Here is a 19,170-nt window from a genome sequence, read left to right on the forward strand (position 1 = left end):
ACCAGCCTGGCCAACATGATGAAACCCCGTCTGTACTAAAAATACAAAAAGTTAGCTGGGTGTGGTGGCAGGTGCCCGTAATCCCAACTACTTGGGAGGCTGAGGCAGGAGAATCACTTGAACCTGGGAGGCAGAAGTTGCAGTGAGCCAAGATCATGCCAATCCACTCCAGTCCAGGCGACAGGATGAGACTCTGTCTCAAAAAAAACAAAAAAAAAAACAAAAAAAAAAACCTCAAAAAATTAGCTGGGCATGGTGGCCACGCCTGTAGTCCCAACTACTGAGGAGGCTGAGGCAGAAGGATCACTTGAGCCTGGGAGATAGAGGCCGCAGTGAGCTATGATCATGACACTGCACTCCAAGCTGGGCAACAGAGTGACACCCTATCTCAAAAAAAATAAATTAAATTTAAAAAAAAAATGCTGTTTCCCAAACAAAAGGCTAGTGCAGTAATCCAAACGAGATAGCATATCAGTCTGGACCAGAAATGGCAGAGAACATAAAGTATGCTTATGTACATATATTATGTGTCCACGTACAGGTGCATGCATATGTGCAGAGGTCCCCAAACTTTTTGGCACCAGGGACCGGTTCTGTGGAAGACAATTTTTCCACAAACCGGGGTTGGCGGGGGATGGTTTTGGGATGAAACTGTTCCACCTCAAATCATCATCAGGCATTAGATTCTCATAAGGAGTACGCAACCTAGATCCCTCAAATGTGCAGTTCACAATAGGATTCATGTTCTGATATGGTTTGGCTCTGTGTCCCCACCCAAATCTCATGTTGAATTGTAATCTCCAGTGTTGGAGGTGGGGCCTGGTGGGAGGTGATTGCATCATGGGGGTAGTTTCTAATGGTTGAGCACCATTCCCCTAGGGCTCCTTTGTGTAGCAACTCCCCCTACAGGCGCTCTCCTTTCTCTCTCCTCTCTGCCTCTCCCTCTCAAACTTTCTCTCTCTCTCTCTCTCTCTCCCCCCCCTTCTCCCTCCTTTTCTCTCTCTCTTTCCTGTGGGCCATGTGAAGATATGCCTACTTCCCCTTCACCTTCTGCCATGACTCCAAGTTTCCTGAGGCCTTCCCAGAAACAGAAGCCTGTACAGCCCACAGAACCATGAGCCAATTAAGCCTCTTTTCTTTATATGTCTCAGGTATGTCTTTAAAGCAGTGTGAGAACGAACTCATACACGCTCCTATGAGAATCTAATGCCACCACTGGCATGAGAGGAGATAGAGCTCAGGTGGTAATGCTTGCTCACCTCTTCCTGTGCAGCCCAATTTTTTTTTTTTTTTTGAGATGGAGTCTCGCTCTGTTGCCCAGGCTGGAGTGCAATGGCACAATCTCGGCTCACTGCAAGCTCCACCTCCCGGGTTCACGCCATTCTCCTGCATCAGCCTCCCGAGTAGCTGGGACTACAGGTGCCTGGCACCACGCCCGGCTAAATTTTTGTATTTTTAGTAGAGACAGGGTTTCACTGTGTGAGCCGGAATGGTCTCGATCTCCTGACCTTGTGAGGCACCGGCCTCGGCCTCCCAAAGTTCTGGAATTACAGGCGTGAGCCACCGTGCACGGCCTGCAGTCCGGTTTTTAACAGAGGTTGGGGACCCCTGCGTATGTGCATGTGTATGTGCATGTACATGTATGTGAATACAAATGTACACACTTTCTTCTCGCAAAATATTTAGTAGGGGAAACAAAAGACTTGGTGAGTGGAAATGAAGAGAGTTGTGGTGACCTGTTTCTAGCTTGATAAGATACAAAGTGGGGGAAATGGGGCAGGGGCAGATGTGGGGAGGAGGACAGAAAGCTGAGCTCATCACATCGTGTCTGACATATCCACAAATCAGCTATATATAAGTGTCACGGGGCAGCTGGCTACACTGAACTGCAGCTCCAGAGATGGGTCCTCAGAGATCCCTCATCTAGACACTGAAGACAGGAGAACAGCCCTGATTCTCAGGCTGCCCTGCCCAATACTGGAGCCACTACCCACATAGGGTTATTTAAATTTAAATTTAATGAAAATTAAACCGAATCAGGGGTTCAGTTCTTCAGTCACACTAGCTGCATTTCAAGGGCTCAACAGCTATATGTGGTTAGTGGCTACCGTCTTGGCTGGCATAGCTATGGAGCACTGCCATGGTTATAGAAAATTCTGCCACTCTCTAGAACAACACTGGCCCAGAGACTACAAAGAGAGAAGACGGCCTAGAATAGAGCCTAGAAAGCATGTGCTGGTGGGCAGGAAGGACTGAACCCAGTGACTGGGGAGTGGCAAGTGGGTCAGGGAACACCCAGGAGGCCCTCTGAAAGCCAATTGAAGAGGACACTCAAGATGGGGGCAGCGGCCTGCAGGGTACAGAGAGGGAAAGGCAGGGAGGACCAGAGCAGTGCCCAGAGATGTAATGATCTGGGCGGGAAACGCTGCTATGGAGTGTGGCAACAGAAACCACCAGCAGGGGTTAAGAAAGGATGGCTGAAGTAGTAGACAGAGTCCAGGCCAAGAAAGCCAAAGAAGCCTTGCAAACAAGGTCCACCTCAGAGCAATGGGAAGCTCTGTGAGCTGAGGCTGGGACTCTCCAGAGATGTTTGCAGAGAAGGGAGAAGACTGATGGCAGCTAAAGGAGAATGGGAAGTTAGTGGGGAGATTTTTAAAGGTAGAAGACAAGGCAAAGAGAGAGTAATCAAATATAAACAGTAAGTTAACTGGTCTATCTTAGGCCGGGTGTGGTGGCTCACGCCCATAATCCCAATACTTTGAGAGGCCGAGGCGGGTAGATCACTTGAGGTCAGGAGTTTGATACCAACCTGACCAACATGGTGAAACCCCGTCTCTACTAAAAATACAAAAAAATTAGCTGGGTGTGGTGGTGCATGCCCCTGTAATCCCAGCTACTCGAGAGGCTGAGGCAGGAGAATCGTTTGAACCCAGGAGGCAGAAGTTGCAGTGAGCTGAGATCGCACCATTGCACTCCAGCCCAGGCAACAAGAGTGAAACTCCATCTCAAAAAAAAAAAAAAGTATGTGAACTGGTCTATCTTAAATCCATTGTACAAATAGTTAACATTTGTTTTGAAGTTGATTTTATTGCTTCATAGAAAAGCAAAACTGTCCCTGAGATTGGCAGAACATTCTACAATCATGGAAATGTTCTATAACTATGCTAGTCAGGACAGTAGCCATTAACCAAGATTTAAGGAGACAGCAATGAGGTACTTAGCCAGGAATATCAATTCTGAGCTTTCTTGGCTAATGCTGGAAACCTAAAAACTAAAGCCAGGTATTTCCCTCTTAGGGATAACAGTGATTGATGATACTCAAAGAGCTATAAAACACATGGTCACATTTTTTTCTTCTTTTGGAAAGAGTCTGACTCTGTCATCCAGGCTGGAGTGCGGCGGCACAATCAAGGCTCACTGCAAACTCCGCCACCCACGTTCAAGCAATTCTCTTGCCTCAGCCTCCCAAGTAGCTGGGATTACAGGCACGTGCCACCATGCCCATCTAATTTTTTGTTTTTTTTTTTTTTTGAGACGGAGTCTCGCTCTGTCGCCCAGGCTGGAGTGCAGTGGCATGATCTCGGCACCCAGGCTGGAGTGCAGTGGTGTGATCTTGGCTCACTGCAAGTTCCGCCTCCTGGGTTCACGCCATTCTACTGCCTCAGCCTCCTGAGTAGCTGGGACTACAGGCGCCTGCCACCACGCCCAGCTAATTTTTTTGTATTTTTAGTAGAGACGGGGTTTCACCGTGTTAGCCAGGATAGTCTCGATCTCCTGACCTCGTGATCCACCCGCCTCGGCCTCCCAAAGTGCTGGGATTACAGGCTTAAACCACCGCGCCCGGCCCAACCCATCTAATTTTTTGTATTTTTAGTAGAGATGGGGTTTCGTGATGTTGGCCAGGCCGGTCTCGAACTCTTGGCCTCAAGTGATCCACCCGCTTCAGTCTCCCAAAGTGCTGGAATAGCAGGCATGAGCCACTGCACCCATCCATATGGTCACATTTTGATGTTAAATTTAGTGTCACAATCTGAGCAATTTTGTTTATTTAAAGCAAAAAGAGAATAAAGAAGGGACAGATTACTAAACAAAGGCAGTCTGGAAACCCACAGTCATTAAGGCTGTATTAATCCAGCACCCAAGTGGGACATTACCTTTATTGCGGGTCCAGGAGCCACGTCATCTAGGACGTGGGCACAAATGTTAATCACCTTCAGCAGGTGGGAGAAGAGCTGCTCCACCATGGGCACCAGGGCCCGGTCCCCCAAGGCTGGCCAGACCTCCTCTTGCTTGGTGGCTGCTGGGTTAGCTTCTTCTTCAGAGGCCCATGAACTTCTCAGAGATTTGGGAGCACTGGCTGTGATATGGGCATACACATTACCTCTTTACCCCAGTAGCATGGGAAAGACAAATTGCTTGGGGAACAGAAGTCATTTAAGACCCTATCTATGTTGATAGTTGGCCAGACATCTGTGCCTGATATTCAACTGATAAGCCAAACTCAAACTGAAACTGATGTTTCCCCCACAAATCTGTGCTCCCAATTTCCATGACTGTCACCACCACACACCTGCCCAGGATGTGAAGTCATCCCGGGTTTCTTTGTCTTCACAACCGAAGTTCAATTGGTGAACCAGGCCAGGCAATTCTGCCTCCTTCATTCTCTTACAATCAGTGTCTTCCCTACAATCCCAAAGCCATTATCTTGCCTTAGCATCAACATTAATCTCCTGAGTCTCCCCTACCTTCTCCTCCAGCCCACATTCAAGTTGGCTGAATGATCTTATTAAAATACTCATCTTTTAGTCCCTTTCATGAAACTCTCCTGTAGCCCCCTGAAGCAAATAGCACAGGTCCCAATTCTTTCGTGGAGACTGGCAAATTCTCCCAAAATCAATTTCAATGGACTCCGTCTTCCTTGCTGGCCACATCCTCCATTATCATCGCCAAGGTGCTACACCCTCTCCGTGTTGTGCCCTTTCCTACCAGCCCATAAATCTGCCCAAGGAGAGTGATCAGGGCCACTCTGTGTGACCACTGCACTTTTGTTTACATGTATCCCCCTCTAATCTAAAACCAACTTGAGAATGAAGTCCATACATTATACTTTATCATCCCAGTGCCCCAGGGAGTACTGGCATATGGTGCCCACTAAAATGAAATTCAAAATGAGTCTACTTGTAGTTAACTGAGGGGCTATATTGGGAAGAGGCTACTTTAAAATACTCAGCACAGAACAGCTGCCAACTGCATGTGTTTATTCATATAGGTAACATCTGAAATTTGACTAAAGGGACAAGCCATCACTGGCAATGACCTTATAGTATTTTCCCCTCATACGCTCACCGCCCCCATTTCCCCTAAGGAAATCAAAATCCAAGTCCCGGAATCCCTGTTTCAATTCAGTACCAGTACCTGCAAGCAAGTTTCCAGCCAAAATCAAAGCATCTTGATGGGCTGAGAGATCCAATGGGAACCAAGCTGACGAGAGCAGGGTCAGAATCATTGTGGCCATCCCAACGGTACAGCTCTTCCTAGACTCATCTGAGGCACTCAGTGGAGGCACTCTGGAAGCAGACATTTGCAAAGTCAAATTATAGACAATTTTCAAGCAAACAACAGTCTTCCTTTCTCTTGCAATTCCAAGAGGAAGGCATGTCACAATACATTGTATACCGGCTCAGAAATTGTTTTATTGTTAATCAACTAACATCTTTCCTATAAATCAAAGCTCCATAAAAATCAGTTGAGAAATGAAATCAGGTAGTAGATCTGAATAAAAGTATTGGGGCCTAAGTGTCCAATGAAGGAATGCTTTCACTAGGGCATATGACAATGGTTCTGCTGAACTGGAGATGAGACAGCTACCCAGACATTTGGGCATCTTAATGCCATTGAGTAAACAGGCACAAAATAAAAGAGAATTGGCTGGGGTGAGCTCTTTATTACTACGGAAAAATAGTGTACTTGATACACAATGGGGCAGGTCTGACGTGGTTAGTTTTCCTGATATTATTATGTTGGTTCCCCAATGGTATCCTTTAACACCCCATATCTTGTAGTAACAGTTATTGAAAGACAAATTGCAATCTCAAATAAGCAGGACTACCCAGGGCTCAATCCCCTAGAAAAGATAGTATAAGTCAAACTACCAAGAATTGAACCCCAACCACCCGAGGTGCTGACTGAGGATGAAGAGAACATAGAATGGGTATGGAGAATAGAACTCATAAATATCAACCCCTTCTGAACAGATGCAGAAACGAGGATTATGGTGTCTACCCATATTTTCTTTTTTATTGTATCATTTAAATCTATCTATATTTTAAATTGTAAAAAGTATTAGAACTGTATGTTTACTTGAACGAATTTTTAACTTTCTTTAAATTAATACATTTTACTCCAATGCCAAAGTTGCTCAGAAGTCAAGTCTAGTGCCAGACCTATGACTAGAAACCACAGCTGCTCAGTCTGTATGTGAGGAAGGTGGGAAAGCAATCATTCTAGAGCAGATAATGTAACCACTTCAAGCAAATGTCAGCTGGTCATTCGCTGACACACACAAGAAATCTGCAGGTTTACTTCTCAAATGTGATGTGAGTCACCAAAATCTTCTCAGTAATTGATACACAAAATGAAAGCCTATTCCTGAATGCTGGAGAAGACTTGAAATTATTTTCCCAGATACTAGTAGGGCCATCTACTGGAGGAAAATCATTTTTAAATAAAAGCTGTTAACGTAAGAACAGAAGTTCCTAAATCATCACCATTTCATATGCTAGGTCATATTTAAGTGAAAAAAGCTTCCTTAACTTCTAATTCACAGCAAATAATTCTGGAAAGAATCAAGCTAATGAGAAAAGTCTTTTGCCAGCATATGAAAATTCCCTTAAGGGAATTGAAGATCACACCCTGAAATTCCCAAAAATGCCTAAGAACATTTGGCATTCATTTCCCACAGCTCCTGTCACTAGTCTCACACAACTAATATAGCAGAAACAAGTATTCCATCAGATATTTTTCCAAAAAGCCAAATTGATAAAAGATTTAAAAAGAAAGAAAAAGGGCATCCTAATAACTATGTCTATATCATACTGTTGTCGACAACTATTAATATATACTGAGGAAAATACATACCCACAGTGCCAACCTAAACTCCAAATGCAAACTGGGAAGGCAGTGGAAAGAAGACACAAAGCTTCACAGCATCCAAACTGAGAAGAAAGAAACAATAAAATCACACCCAAACACCACAAAGGTTTATTGAATTATATCTCCTTTTACCCTTTATAAAAAGTACAATGAGAAGAAAACTGAGATCTGTGTATGATAACCACAGGATATCTGTCCCACCATGGTACAACTTCCTACTTTAGACAACTCAAACACGTGTTACCAGAATGGCAATTATATCCCAATGAAGAGAGGCTCCTGTGCTGCCCACACCCTGGAATGCTCTCCCACCCTTCCGCCTCTCAACTGCCCCTGCACATCCTTAGGAGCTGAGCTCCAGCTAATCACATCATCTCCCTGACCAGCCTGCAGAAACTGTAAGGACAGGAATCTTGTTTTTACATCCCAAGCCTACAACAGTGCCTGACACATGTTGGCCACAATAAAAATAAATAAGCAAAGTTTATGATATTTTGAACAAATCAAGGGAAGACCATACTGCAGCCAGCCCAAACAATATTTAGTCTTCTATAATATGCAACTATTTCTTTTGTCAAATAAAATAAAAAGGTCTGGGTGGGCGCAGTGGCTCACACCTGTAATCCCAGCACTTTGGGAGGCCAAGGCGGGTGGATCACAAGGTCAGGAGTTCGAGACCAGCCTGACCAACCTGGTGAAACCACAAAAATTAGCCAGGTGTGGTGCCACGCGCCTGTAATTCCAGCCACTTAGGAGGCTGGGACCAGAGAATCATTTGAACCCGGGAAGCGGAGGCTGCAGTGAGCCAAGATCACGCCACTGCACTCCAGCCTGGGCAACAGAGTGAGATTCCGTCTCAAAAAATAAAAATAAAAATAAAAAGGTTTAACCTGGTCACCAACAAATTAACATTACTTTTGTATATTATTTTTTCTGATAACAAAAGTTATACTTGCTCATTTTAGAAAATTTGAGAATATCTGAAAAATATAAAGACAAAAATCATCCACAATCCCAAAATTTATCTTGGTGATTATATGCCAATGTGAGAAATGTATATATGTAAATATTATTATTATTATTTTTTTTTTTGAGATGGAGTCTCGCTCTGTTGCCCAGGCTGGAGTGCAGTGGCATGATCTCTGCTCACTGCAAGCCCTGCCTCCCAGGTTCACGCCATTCTCCTGCCTCAGCCTCCCGAGTAGCTGGGACTACAGGCGCCTGGCACCACGCCCGGCTTATTTTTTGTATTTTTAGTAGAGACGGGGTTTCACCGTGTTAGCCAGGATGGTCTTGATCTCCTGACCTCATGATCCTCCGGCCTCTGCTTCCCAAAGTGCTGGGATTACAGGTGTGAGCCACCATGCCTGACCAATATTATTTTTCTTAACCGAAATCCAACTATACCCCCTACCAGGTTTGTATTCTGCCTTTTTTCACTCAATATTACAATCCAGATTATATATCTCCATATTGTTAAAAATTCTCCAAAGCATCACACTATATACTAGCATATGTACATAATTTAATTATTCTTGGATTCTTGGATATTATGGTTCTTTTCTAATGTCAGCAACATAAATTATTATTATAAAAATGTAAGGCCAGGCATGGTGGCTCACGCCCTTGGGTGGCCAAGGCGGGTGGATCACCTGAGGTTGGGAGTTTGAGACCAGCCTGACCAACATGGAGAAACCCTGTCTCTACTAAAAATACAAAATTAGCCGGGCATGGTAGCGCATGCCTGTAATCCTAGCTACTCGGGAGGCTCAGGCAGGAGAACTGCTTGAACCCGGGAGGCAGAGGTTGTGGTGAGCTGAGATCGTGCCATTGAACTCCAGCCTGGGCAACAAGAGCAAAACTGTCGCAAAAAATAATAATAAATTAAAAAAATAAAAATGTAAAAATGTAAATTATAAATATTTTTCCCTTAGTATATATTACCAAGTCACTGAGTTAATTATAATCTAGACATTTTAAACTTCTGATACATTACCAATGCAGGTGACAGTAGTTTACTTTTCTTTTTTCTTTTTTTTTTTTTTGAGAGTCTCGCTCTATTGCACAGGCTGGAGTGCAGTGGCTTGATCTCAGCTCACTGCAACCTCTGCCTCCTAGGTTCAAGCGATTCTCCTGCCTCAGCCTCCTGAGTAGCTGGGATTACAGGCACCCGCCACCATGCCCAGCTAATTTTTGTATTTTTAGTAGAGATGGGGTTTCACCACGTTGGCCAGGTTGGTATCCAACTCCTGACCTCAAGTGAGCCCCCAACCTCAGCCTCCCAAAGTGCTGGGATTACAGGCATGAGCCACCATGCCTGGCTTATTTTAATTTTTATGTCTTCCTCAATTGGCTGAATTTTTTTATTTTGGGCGTGTATTACTTTAATAATCAGAAAAAAAATAGTTATTTACATTCCTGGAGTAAGCTAAGATTCTTTTCACAGAAGCACAGTTTCTTAGCAAGCCTCATGGATAAGTAAGAGCTCTAATACAAGCACCTCACCATAAGATGACCATACAACTAACTGGCCACACAAGCTACCAAAAATTATTATAATTTCATTAAGACCAATCAAGAAAGAGACTTACTGTGAGTGCTCTCGTGGTTGATGTGATTAGTTCATGAGAAACTGCTGCAATAACTCTTGAAAGGTTATTTTCCATAGTGACATCTGTTATGCTTGGTAGTAGGTTATAGCCTCTATATATTCTAATAAGAAAAATATAGAGACTTGCAATATACTATTAAAACATATATTTTTAAAGATCAAATGGCATTTAAAAGTTTAAGATTAAAGATTAAAAGAAGTTAAGCAGTCTCAACTTTAAAGTGAAAGAGGGGCTGAAAATAAATTTTGATCATTATTCCATAACAATGGCTGAATTTATTCCCTCCCTTCCTCCCAGTCTGCCCCGAACACTTTCACTGCAGCCATACTCCCCTTACAGCATTGCCCACTATCTCTTTAAGTTGAAATAAATGCTTCATGAAGTTATTCCTGCTTCCAAGAAAAAAGAAATTCCTTTCTCCACTTCTGAGCTCCCACGGCACTTTTTTGCATTCCCTTCATGGCACATGTCAATTTCTATCCCCCATTATAGTTATATACAAACTCTAATTCCTTTAGAACACATGGAAAAAAGGCAAAAAATAAAATAAAACAAATTATAATACCCCAATGGTTTGAATAAAGCCAATCTGATTTTGTATCCCTCACAGTGTCTTGTCCACAGAGACACTCAACAAAACTAAGGAGATTATGATTTTAAGTTAACACATGAATGCTAACAGAACAGGCAGCTGAGCAGCCCACTCTGCTGCACAATTGGTCATTGCATCTATCACGCAAGACCCAGTTAAGCACAGCTGAATTGTCAAGAGGCCTGCTGAAGTTTGGAACTGGAAAATTTTTCAAAGTAGTAGTTAGTAACCAATTTTAATATCTCAGTTGGCATCTATTAATAAATATTCATCTTCTGAAATGACATTAAGAAGCAACAATTCATTCTAAGCTTATCAAATTCCTGATAATCAAATACTCTTTCACTGCTTCTACTTATCTTAAAGGAAGGAGTATTTATATAAAATCCTTTCAAAGAGAGAAAATGCCAGTTCTGAGTTTAAACAAAGGAAATTATCTGAAGGGGAAATATTAAGGTGGCCAAAAAAATATTTCCATGTGTTTTTTTTGTTTTTGTGTGTGTGTGTTTTTTGAGACGGAGTCTCACTCTGTAGCCCAAGCTGGGAGTGCAATGGCACAATCTTGGCTCACTGCAACCTCTGCCTCCAGGGCTCAAGTGATTCTCATCCCTCAGCCTCCTGAGTAGCTGGGATTACAGGTGCCCACCACCACGCCCGGCTAATTTTTTGTATTTGAGTAGAGGCGGGTTTTGCCATGTTGCCCAGGGTGGTCTTGAACCCCTGAGCTCAGGCGACCTGCCCGCCTGGGCCTCCCAAAGTGTTAGGATTACAGGCATGAGCCACCGCGCCTGGCCTTCCATGTGTTTTTTAAAGCAGTCTTTACATGAAAAAAGATGTTATTTATTCAGGAATTATGACTTTGAAATTTGATAAGCTGAGTCCCTAATTCAGAAAAAAAGCATCAAGTGATCATTTAAGCTTAGAAGTCATTTAGTCCAAGTTTTGTAAAACACTGTTACTCAGCAGAAAAAGAGTATCATATAAAGCCAATTTTTAAAATAACATTTAAAAGACAAAATTAAAAAGGACGAGTCTTATTACTTCTGCAATCTTCTTTGCAAGCTAGAATTCTAAAGATTATAGCTTCATTAAAGCACTCTGTCCCACTCACCTAAGAATCAGGTAAGTATGGGATATATGTGGCCATTTGACACTATATTCAAAAGCTCCACAACAAATGTGAATGATAATATTGCAAATCACTGAACTAGTGGATAACACTGAATAACACTGACTTTAATAGCCTGCTCACCAAAAAATCAACAGGCATGCTAGAATACAATCCTCTTCAAAGGTAACACAACTAAAGTGAAAATTTTTTAACAGATAATACATAAGTGTCACAAATAAAAATACAACTGTCAGCACATGGAATGTAATAAACTATTAAAAGATTTACAATGTCACAGCTGAGTGATTGTGGCAGAGTTTAAATACAGAGGCAGTGTGGTCAATCCTCAAAATCGTAATATCCTATCAAAGGACTGACCTACACTCAAACATCCTGAGCTAATGCTTTTTTCTAGAAAATGAAATGTTTTCAATTAAAGCCTAAAGAAAGGCATCAGGAAAGAGCATCTTCCCGACAATGTGAGGACACCACTGGGTCAGCATACCTGGTTATTGTGCTGACGGAGAAATGAGATGGAGGCTGTGTCTCATGCATGAGAAGTTTCAGGTAAACACTGCTTTGATCTCTTGCCACGGCCACTACTGGATCAGCTTGTCCTTGGTCACATTTATAAAACAGCTTTGGGACAAGCCTAACACAAAAGTAAGGTTAATTTGCTTAAGAAAGTAGATGAAACTCACCTGTGATAGACCACCCTCCTCCCTGCAGGTGGCTAAGCCAGCACCTCTGGTTACCAGCGGACACCACTTCTTGCCCCCTTCTCAGGTGGCGTTCTTCAAGCACGTGACAGTGTTGTCTCCAATCTCAGGGTCACTCTCTCATGCACCCACTTGGACATAACTGGGTGCTGTACTTTCTTTTTTTATTTATTTTTTTTGAGACAGAATCTCACTCTGTGGCCCAGGCTGGAGTACAGTGGTGCGATCTCGGCTCACTGCAACCTCTGCCATCCAGGTTCAAGTGATTCTCCTGCCTCAGCCTCCTGAGTAACTGGGATTACAGGCACCTGCCACCACGCCCGGCTAATTTTTGTAGTTTTAGTAGAGACAGGGTTTCACCACCTTGGCCAGGCTGGTCTTGAACTCTTGAACTCCTGACCTCGTGATCCACCCGCCTTAGCCCCCCAAAGTGCTGGGATTACAGGCGTGAGCCCCCACACCCAGCCGGGTGCTGTACTTCTTTTTGTCTGTCATAAAATTTAGTCCCTTTCTATTCACACTATTAAATGCTTTAATTAAAAACCAACTTTCAAAGTTCTCTTTCTAAACCTTTTGATCAACAAGTACTGAACAGCGTCTGTCCACAGAGTACTGAGCACAGAGCAGGTCTGAATGCCAGCTGCATTCCTTAGGCACTTTTGCAATTTTGTCTGCAAAATTGTCCCAAACACTCCCAGATGGCAAAGCTTAAGCTGAGATTCCTAAAAAATCTAAACTGAATTCAAATGGAGAATACGGATAACATTTTCCTACAAAAACAAAAGGGCTCATATCTGCCATCAACACTCAGTAATACTTTTAGAAACAATCAACTATTTTATCATATTGGTCTGCAAACCCCAGTATCTTTAATTAAAGTCTCTTTCCTCATGGACACTTGATCATGAGTAGAATTTTTTCTAGAATATAAGAAGTAACTACTGGCTGGGTACGGTGGCTCATGCCTGTAATCCCAGCACTTTGGGAGGCCGAGACAGGAGAACCGCTTGAGGCCAGGAGTTCAAGACCAGCCCGGCCAACATGGCAAAACCCCATCTGTACTAAAGATACAAAAATTAGCCGGCATGGTGGCACACTCCTATCATCCCAGCTACTTGGGAGGCTGAGGCAGGAAAATCGCTTGAACCCAGGAGGTAATAGTTACAATGAGCCAAGATTCCACCGCTGCATTCCTGCCTGGGTGACAGAGCGAGACTCTGTCTCCACAAACAAACAAAGAAGTTGCTATCATTTGCAGAAAATGGTAAAGCTGCAAAATCTCTGAATAGGCAAGTCATACAAACCTATTAAGTAAATGAAAAGTGTGTCTCACAAGTAATCAAAGAAATGCAAATTATAATGATGAAAATGAAAAAGAATATGCACCAAAATGTAACTTTGGTTTTCTTTCAGTAGTCTGATTACAAAGATTATTTCCTTTTTTATATTTTCCTTAAATTTTGTTCATTAAACATGTATTACTTTCAAAAGAAGGTGAGTTATTTTAAAAAGAAGTATCAGCCGGGTGTGGTAGCTCACGCCTGTAATCCCAGCACTTTGGAAGGCCAAGGCAGGTGGATCACTTGAGGTCAGGAGTTTGAGACCAGTCTGGCCAACATGGTGAAACCCCATCTCTACCAAAATATACAAAAATTAGCTGGCAGTGGTGGCTCTCGCCTGTAATTCCAGCTTCTTGGGAGGCTGACATGGGAATCACTTGAACTTGGGAGGCAGAGACTGCAGTGAGCTGAGATCACACCACCACACTCCAGCCTGGGCATCATAGAATGACCCTATCTCAAAAAAAATAAATAAATAAAGAGAAGTATCAACTTCTGCCCAAAAAACTGATACATATTTAACTTTTTTTCAAATATTTGTATTGGTGAGAAGAATCAGGCACAATCACATTCTGGTAGTGGGAGTATACTTTGGTATGTTTCTGCTGTATGTTCTCAGAAGTGGGAGCTGAGCTGTGGGCACACAAGGGCATACAGAGTGGTATAATGGACATTGGAGACTCACAAGGCGGGAGGCTGGGAGGAAGGTGAGGGACAAAAAACTACATATTGGGTACAAGGTTCACTACTCGGGTGACAGGTGTACTAAAATCTCAGACTTCACCACGTAACCAAAATTCAGCCATGTAACCAAAAACCACTTGTACCCCAAAACTATTGAAATTAAAAAAAAATGTGTATATGTAGAAAGGAAGGAAGGAAGGAAGGAAGGAAGGAAGGAAGGAAGGAAGGAAGGAAGGAAGGCAGGCAGGCAGGCAGGCAGGCAGGCAGGCAGGCAGGCAGGCAGGCAGGCAGGCAGGGGAAGGGGAAGGGGAAGGAGAAGGGGAAGGGGAAGGGAAAAGGGAAAGGGGAAGGGAAAGGGAAAGGGAAGGGGAGAAGCGGGGAAGGGAGGGAAGGGGGAAGGGAGGAAGGGAGGAAGGAAGGGAGGAAGGGAGGAAGGGAGGAAGGAAGGAACGAACGAACGAACGAAGGAACGAACAATGGTATGTTTTTGAAGAGCAGTTTCACAGTAAGTACCAAAATTATTTTAAAATCCACTTCTAGGTGATCTACTCAAGAGAAATGAAAACATGTCTACACAAAATCTTGTAGGCAAATGTTCACAGTACCATAATTCATAAATTAGCCAAAACGTGAACTCAATAATATCCATCTGATGGATAGATAAAATATGGTATTATTCATATAATAGAATACTTTCACCAATAAAAATGAACAAACTACCGATACATGCTACAACAAGAACCAATCTCACAATTAAGTAAAAGAAGCCAAATGCAAAAGTCCATCTATACTATGACCCCAGTATTATCAAATGTCCAGAAAATACAAATCTTTGTTGGTTTTGAGACAGAGTCTCTCTCTGTTGCCCAGGTTGGAGTGCAGTGGCGTGATCTCTGCTCACTGCAACCTCCACCTCCCGGGTTCAAGTGATTCTCCTGTCTCAGCCTCCCAAGTAGCTGGGATTACAGGAGCGTGCCACCACATCCAACTAATTTTTGTATTTTTAGTAGAGACAGGGTTTCACCATGTTGGCCAGGCTGGTCTCGAACTCCTGACCTCAAGTGATCCGCCCACCTCAGCCTCCCGAAGTGCTAGGATTACAGGCGTGAGCCACCGCGCCTGGCGAAAACACAAATCTTAAGGGACAGAAAATAGATAAGTAGCTGCCTAGGAGTGGGGGCAGGAACCAGAGGTTACAGCAAATGGGCACAAGGATACCTTTCGGGTGATAGAAATGTGCTAAAACTGGAGTTTACTATACACTCAAAATGAGTATGTTTCAAGAAATGTAAATTACAACCTCCATAAAGCTATCAGAAAATTTGTTTTAAATTTAAAGCCTGGCCAGGCACCATGGCTCATGCCTGTAATCCCAGCACTTTGGGAGGCCAATGCAAGTGGATCACGGGGTCAGGAGTTCGAGACCAGGTTGGCCAATATGGTGAAACCCTGTCTCTACTAAAAATACAAAAATTAGCTGAGCGTGGTGGTGTGCCCCTGTAATCCCAGCTACTCGGGAGGCTGAGGCAGGAGAATCTCTTGAACCCGGGAGGCAGAGGTTGCGGTAAGCTGAGACAGCGCCTGGACAACAGAGCAAGACTCTATCTCAAAAAAAAAAAAAAAAAAAAAAAAAAACAATTCAAAGCCGGGCCTGGTAACTCAACTTCCAGGAATTCTCAGAAAAAGAAAATTAAACACAAATATTTATGTACAATAGTTAATTGCCAAAAAAATTTATATAAAATTTTATCACAACCACATAGTAAAACAACGACCCATAACTAAAATTACTGTTTCATAACAGGAAAATGCTAATAAAATATTAAGTGAAAATTGTCAGATTACAAAATTGCATGTAATTTTGACCTGATTTTGAATAAGAAACTCATACAGAATATACAGCAAAATATGAACGTGATTACCTCCAGGCGGTAGCAGAATTGAAAAAATTTTTTTTCTTCCTAGTGCTATTCTCTACAGTCCAAACTTTTTACAATGAAAGTGCATTACTTTTTACAATGAACAGTTAAGTATTTTGTTTTTTTAATTATAATTTTAGACTTTTTTGGATTTTTTTTCTTGATAGTTTAAGAATAGAATGGCTGAAATGAGCTCAGATTCAGGAATACTGCTCTATATCCTTTGAATTCTTCCCTCTCTTTCCATTCTCATATCTTTTAGTACTTCAACCAAAAAAGTAAAAGAGATAAAATACTGGTAAATACCTAATTAATGATGCTGCGGCAACATGTCGCACCCTGGGGTCTTCATCCCCAAGCAAATGGATGACAACATTATTGAGCACTCGTTCTTGCAGTTTTAAAAGCTTTAGAGAGAAGGATAATAAAAATAAACATAATCTTGTATTTGACTAAATTGTAGGTAAGATATTTTGGAAAGCTAGTGAGAAAGAACTCAACATTACTAGACTTAAATCCATATAACACAATTATAACTTTCATGATATAAACTGTGAAATAAACAGATCTAAAACATGACGAATGCATTTAGAGAAATTCCACAAGGAAAGCCTCACTTTCACCTCCTTGAAGGTAAAACAGCATCTCACAAAAATAAGCCGCTTACCCCTGTATAATGATGAGCCCCTCTGTGTAAGTTTTCTGCTTTTGCCTCCAAAAAGCTCACCAGCCTAACAAAAGAGCACATTTAACAATGAAATCATTTACTTCCTCAGTAAACACTTACCGCCAGCTTGCTCCAGAGCAGGCTCATCCAGGTGCCCTGGAAGGACCTTGGGCAGCACTTACTCAAAACAACAGAAAAGGCCAATGGCTTTAAATAAACAGAGGTGGCATTCCTCTCACAATTCCAGACTCAATAAGACAGTACTCAGTAAACTGTTTTTCTTTTTCTTCAAAATAAATACTATTTCAAAAGACTCTGTAAATGCCCTACAGAACTGGCTCAAACCACAGAAGGCGCGGGCTGGGCCCTCCATAACCTGCTATCTTGCTACCCACTCACACATGCTCAGCGTCCCTATCTGTGGATGGAGCCGAGAACAATCCCAGATTTATAAACATTCTAAGGATTAAATGAAATAACCCACAAGGGCTCTATAAAACGTGGCTTGGAAAAAAAAAAAAAAAAAAAAAAAACCTGAATTATAAAAGAAAATTTCCCTTCTAAAAGAAGGTACTGAAAGAAAACTTGTCCAGCCAAAACTTTACTCTTAGAAAATGAAAGTGCCAACACAGCTCACGTTATGTTTTTTTTTTTTTTTTTTTTTTGAGGCCGAGTCTCGCTCTGTTGCCAGGCTGAAGTACAATGGCCACCATCTCCGCTCACTGCAACCACAGCTCACGTTTTTTAATTACAACAAAATATAAACCAGCTGTCTTACCTAGGTTCAGTATAATGATGAGTATATTTTTTTTAAACAAGCAGAATTAATATAAGCTACATTTTTTGAAAAGTTTAAGACAAAGATGAAAAATTCTAAGCTCCTTTATTCCCACTATCCAGAACACTTTAATGACCAGGACTATCAAAAAAAAAAAAAAAATCCACTCTTCTACTTATATTTTAAAATTCTAGGCCAGGCACAGTGGCTCATGCCTGTAATCCCAGCACTTTGGGAGGCCAAGACTGGAGGATCAGTCGAGCCCAGGAGTTTGAGACCAGCCTGGGCAACACAGCAAGACCCCATTTCTACAAAAAATAAAATATTAGCCAGTGTGATGGCACACACCTACTGTCCTAGCTAATCCGGAGGCTGAGGCAGGAGGAGCACATGTGTCTTGGAGTTCAAAGCTGCAGTGAGCTATGACTGTGCTACTGCATTCAAGCCTGGGCAACAGAGCAAGATCATGTCTCTAAATAAATAATAAAATAAAATAAAATCCCAAGCATAGGGCAAAGTTCAGCAAAAAGCCACTGGGAGGAAAAAATCACTGTCATCTATCTAAACCACTCAGATTTCTGATGGACAGGGTACTTGATAACATCATTCCTTGCATCGAGTGACCCCAGGACTTTCAATTGAGCTTAGTTCATGAAATCTTACGGATGTGACTCACTTACCTGAAGTCGATCTCCGCAAGGGTTTCCAGAAGCTCTGTCCTCACCAGCCAATAGGAACTGTTCCTCAGAGTCAGCACATCGATGATCAGCTGCAGTCCTAACTCACTGTAGCTGCTGCTGCAGAGACTCATGACACAATGCTGGAACACATGGTCCAAGACAAGAGGGCAGCAGGTTAGTCCCACTCAGTACCCACGTCTTGATGGTTTGAGAACCGTCACTCTTCAACACACAATGTTCTGAGCTTAACTGCAACCAGGATGTTGCACCTTTCCCACACCTCTCAAGGACATTGATGAAGAATACTTTCTCTCAGTAAATACAAGCTTAAACTGGTTCTTTCTTCCTTCCATTTCTGCTTATGTCATGGTTTCAACTGTCAAACAGCAACTTCACAAACATTGATCAGTTACAGAGGGGACTGCCGCACAGCCCCAACACCACTTCTAAATAAATCTCAGACCCAGGGGTAAGAACAAGGGACCTACACCAAGGACCACCCCACTATGTCACTATGTACTCCAAGGCACGGAGAACAGAACACCCCCCTACTGCTGTACCCCTCCCCTGCAGCCCCAAGCACCCAGGGGCACCATCACATGCATGGCTGACACACAGACCCCCACCTAGCCACAAGATTGAGCTGTTAGCACGCTTCCTTCTGCTCAAGACACAACTGACTGAAACAAAACCTGGAAACTAGAGAGAAATTACTGTCAGGTGTGACATTTTAAAAGGGGGAGGTATCCCACAAATTTGACAATTGTAGGTTTTTTGCTTTGATTTTTACTAGTTAATTTTTACTATTGTTGACTGGCCAGTTGTGACTTATGAGCCAGCTGGTATGGAAAGGTTCAACATGCTATCACTTAAAGAATTGAGGCTATTTCACTTTATACAAAAACAGAGGTTGAGT

General features: G+C 42.5%; 1 protein-coding gene across 1 annotated transcript in view; it reads right to left on the reverse strand.

Moving 5' to 3' along the window:
- HTT (huntingtin) overlaps positions 1-19,170 on the reverse strand; it is a 169,522-nt gene that overhangs the window by 92,318 nt on the left and 58,034 nt on the right. Inside the window, exons 19-26 of the mRNA XM_030801394.1 lie at positions 18,255-18,394; positions 16,797-16,860; positions 16,436-16,536; positions 11,973-12,119; positions 9,744-9,864; positions 7,138-7,214; positions 5,416-5,567; positions 4,155-4,357 (exon numbers count right to left, since the gene is read on the reverse strand). Of these exons, the coding sequence (XP_030657254.1) occupies positions 4,155-4,357; positions 5,416-5,567; positions 7,138-7,214; positions 9,744-9,864; positions 11,973-12,119; positions 16,436-16,536; positions 16,797-16,860; positions 18,255-18,394 (1,005 nt within the window). The remainder of the gene's footprint in view (positions 1-4,154; positions 4,358-5,415; positions 5,568-7,137; positions 7,215-9,743; positions 9,865-11,972; positions 12,120-16,435; positions 16,537-16,796; positions 16,861-18,254; positions 18,395-19,170) is intronic.

This window comes from Nomascus leucogenys, chromosome 20, assembly GCF_006542625.1.
Source record: "Nomascus leucogenys isolate Asia chromosome 20, Asia_NLE_v1, whole genome shotgun sequence".
Classification (NCBI taxonomy): Eukaryota; Metazoa; Chordata; class Mammalia; order Primates; family Hylobatidae; genus Nomascus; species Nomascus leucogenys.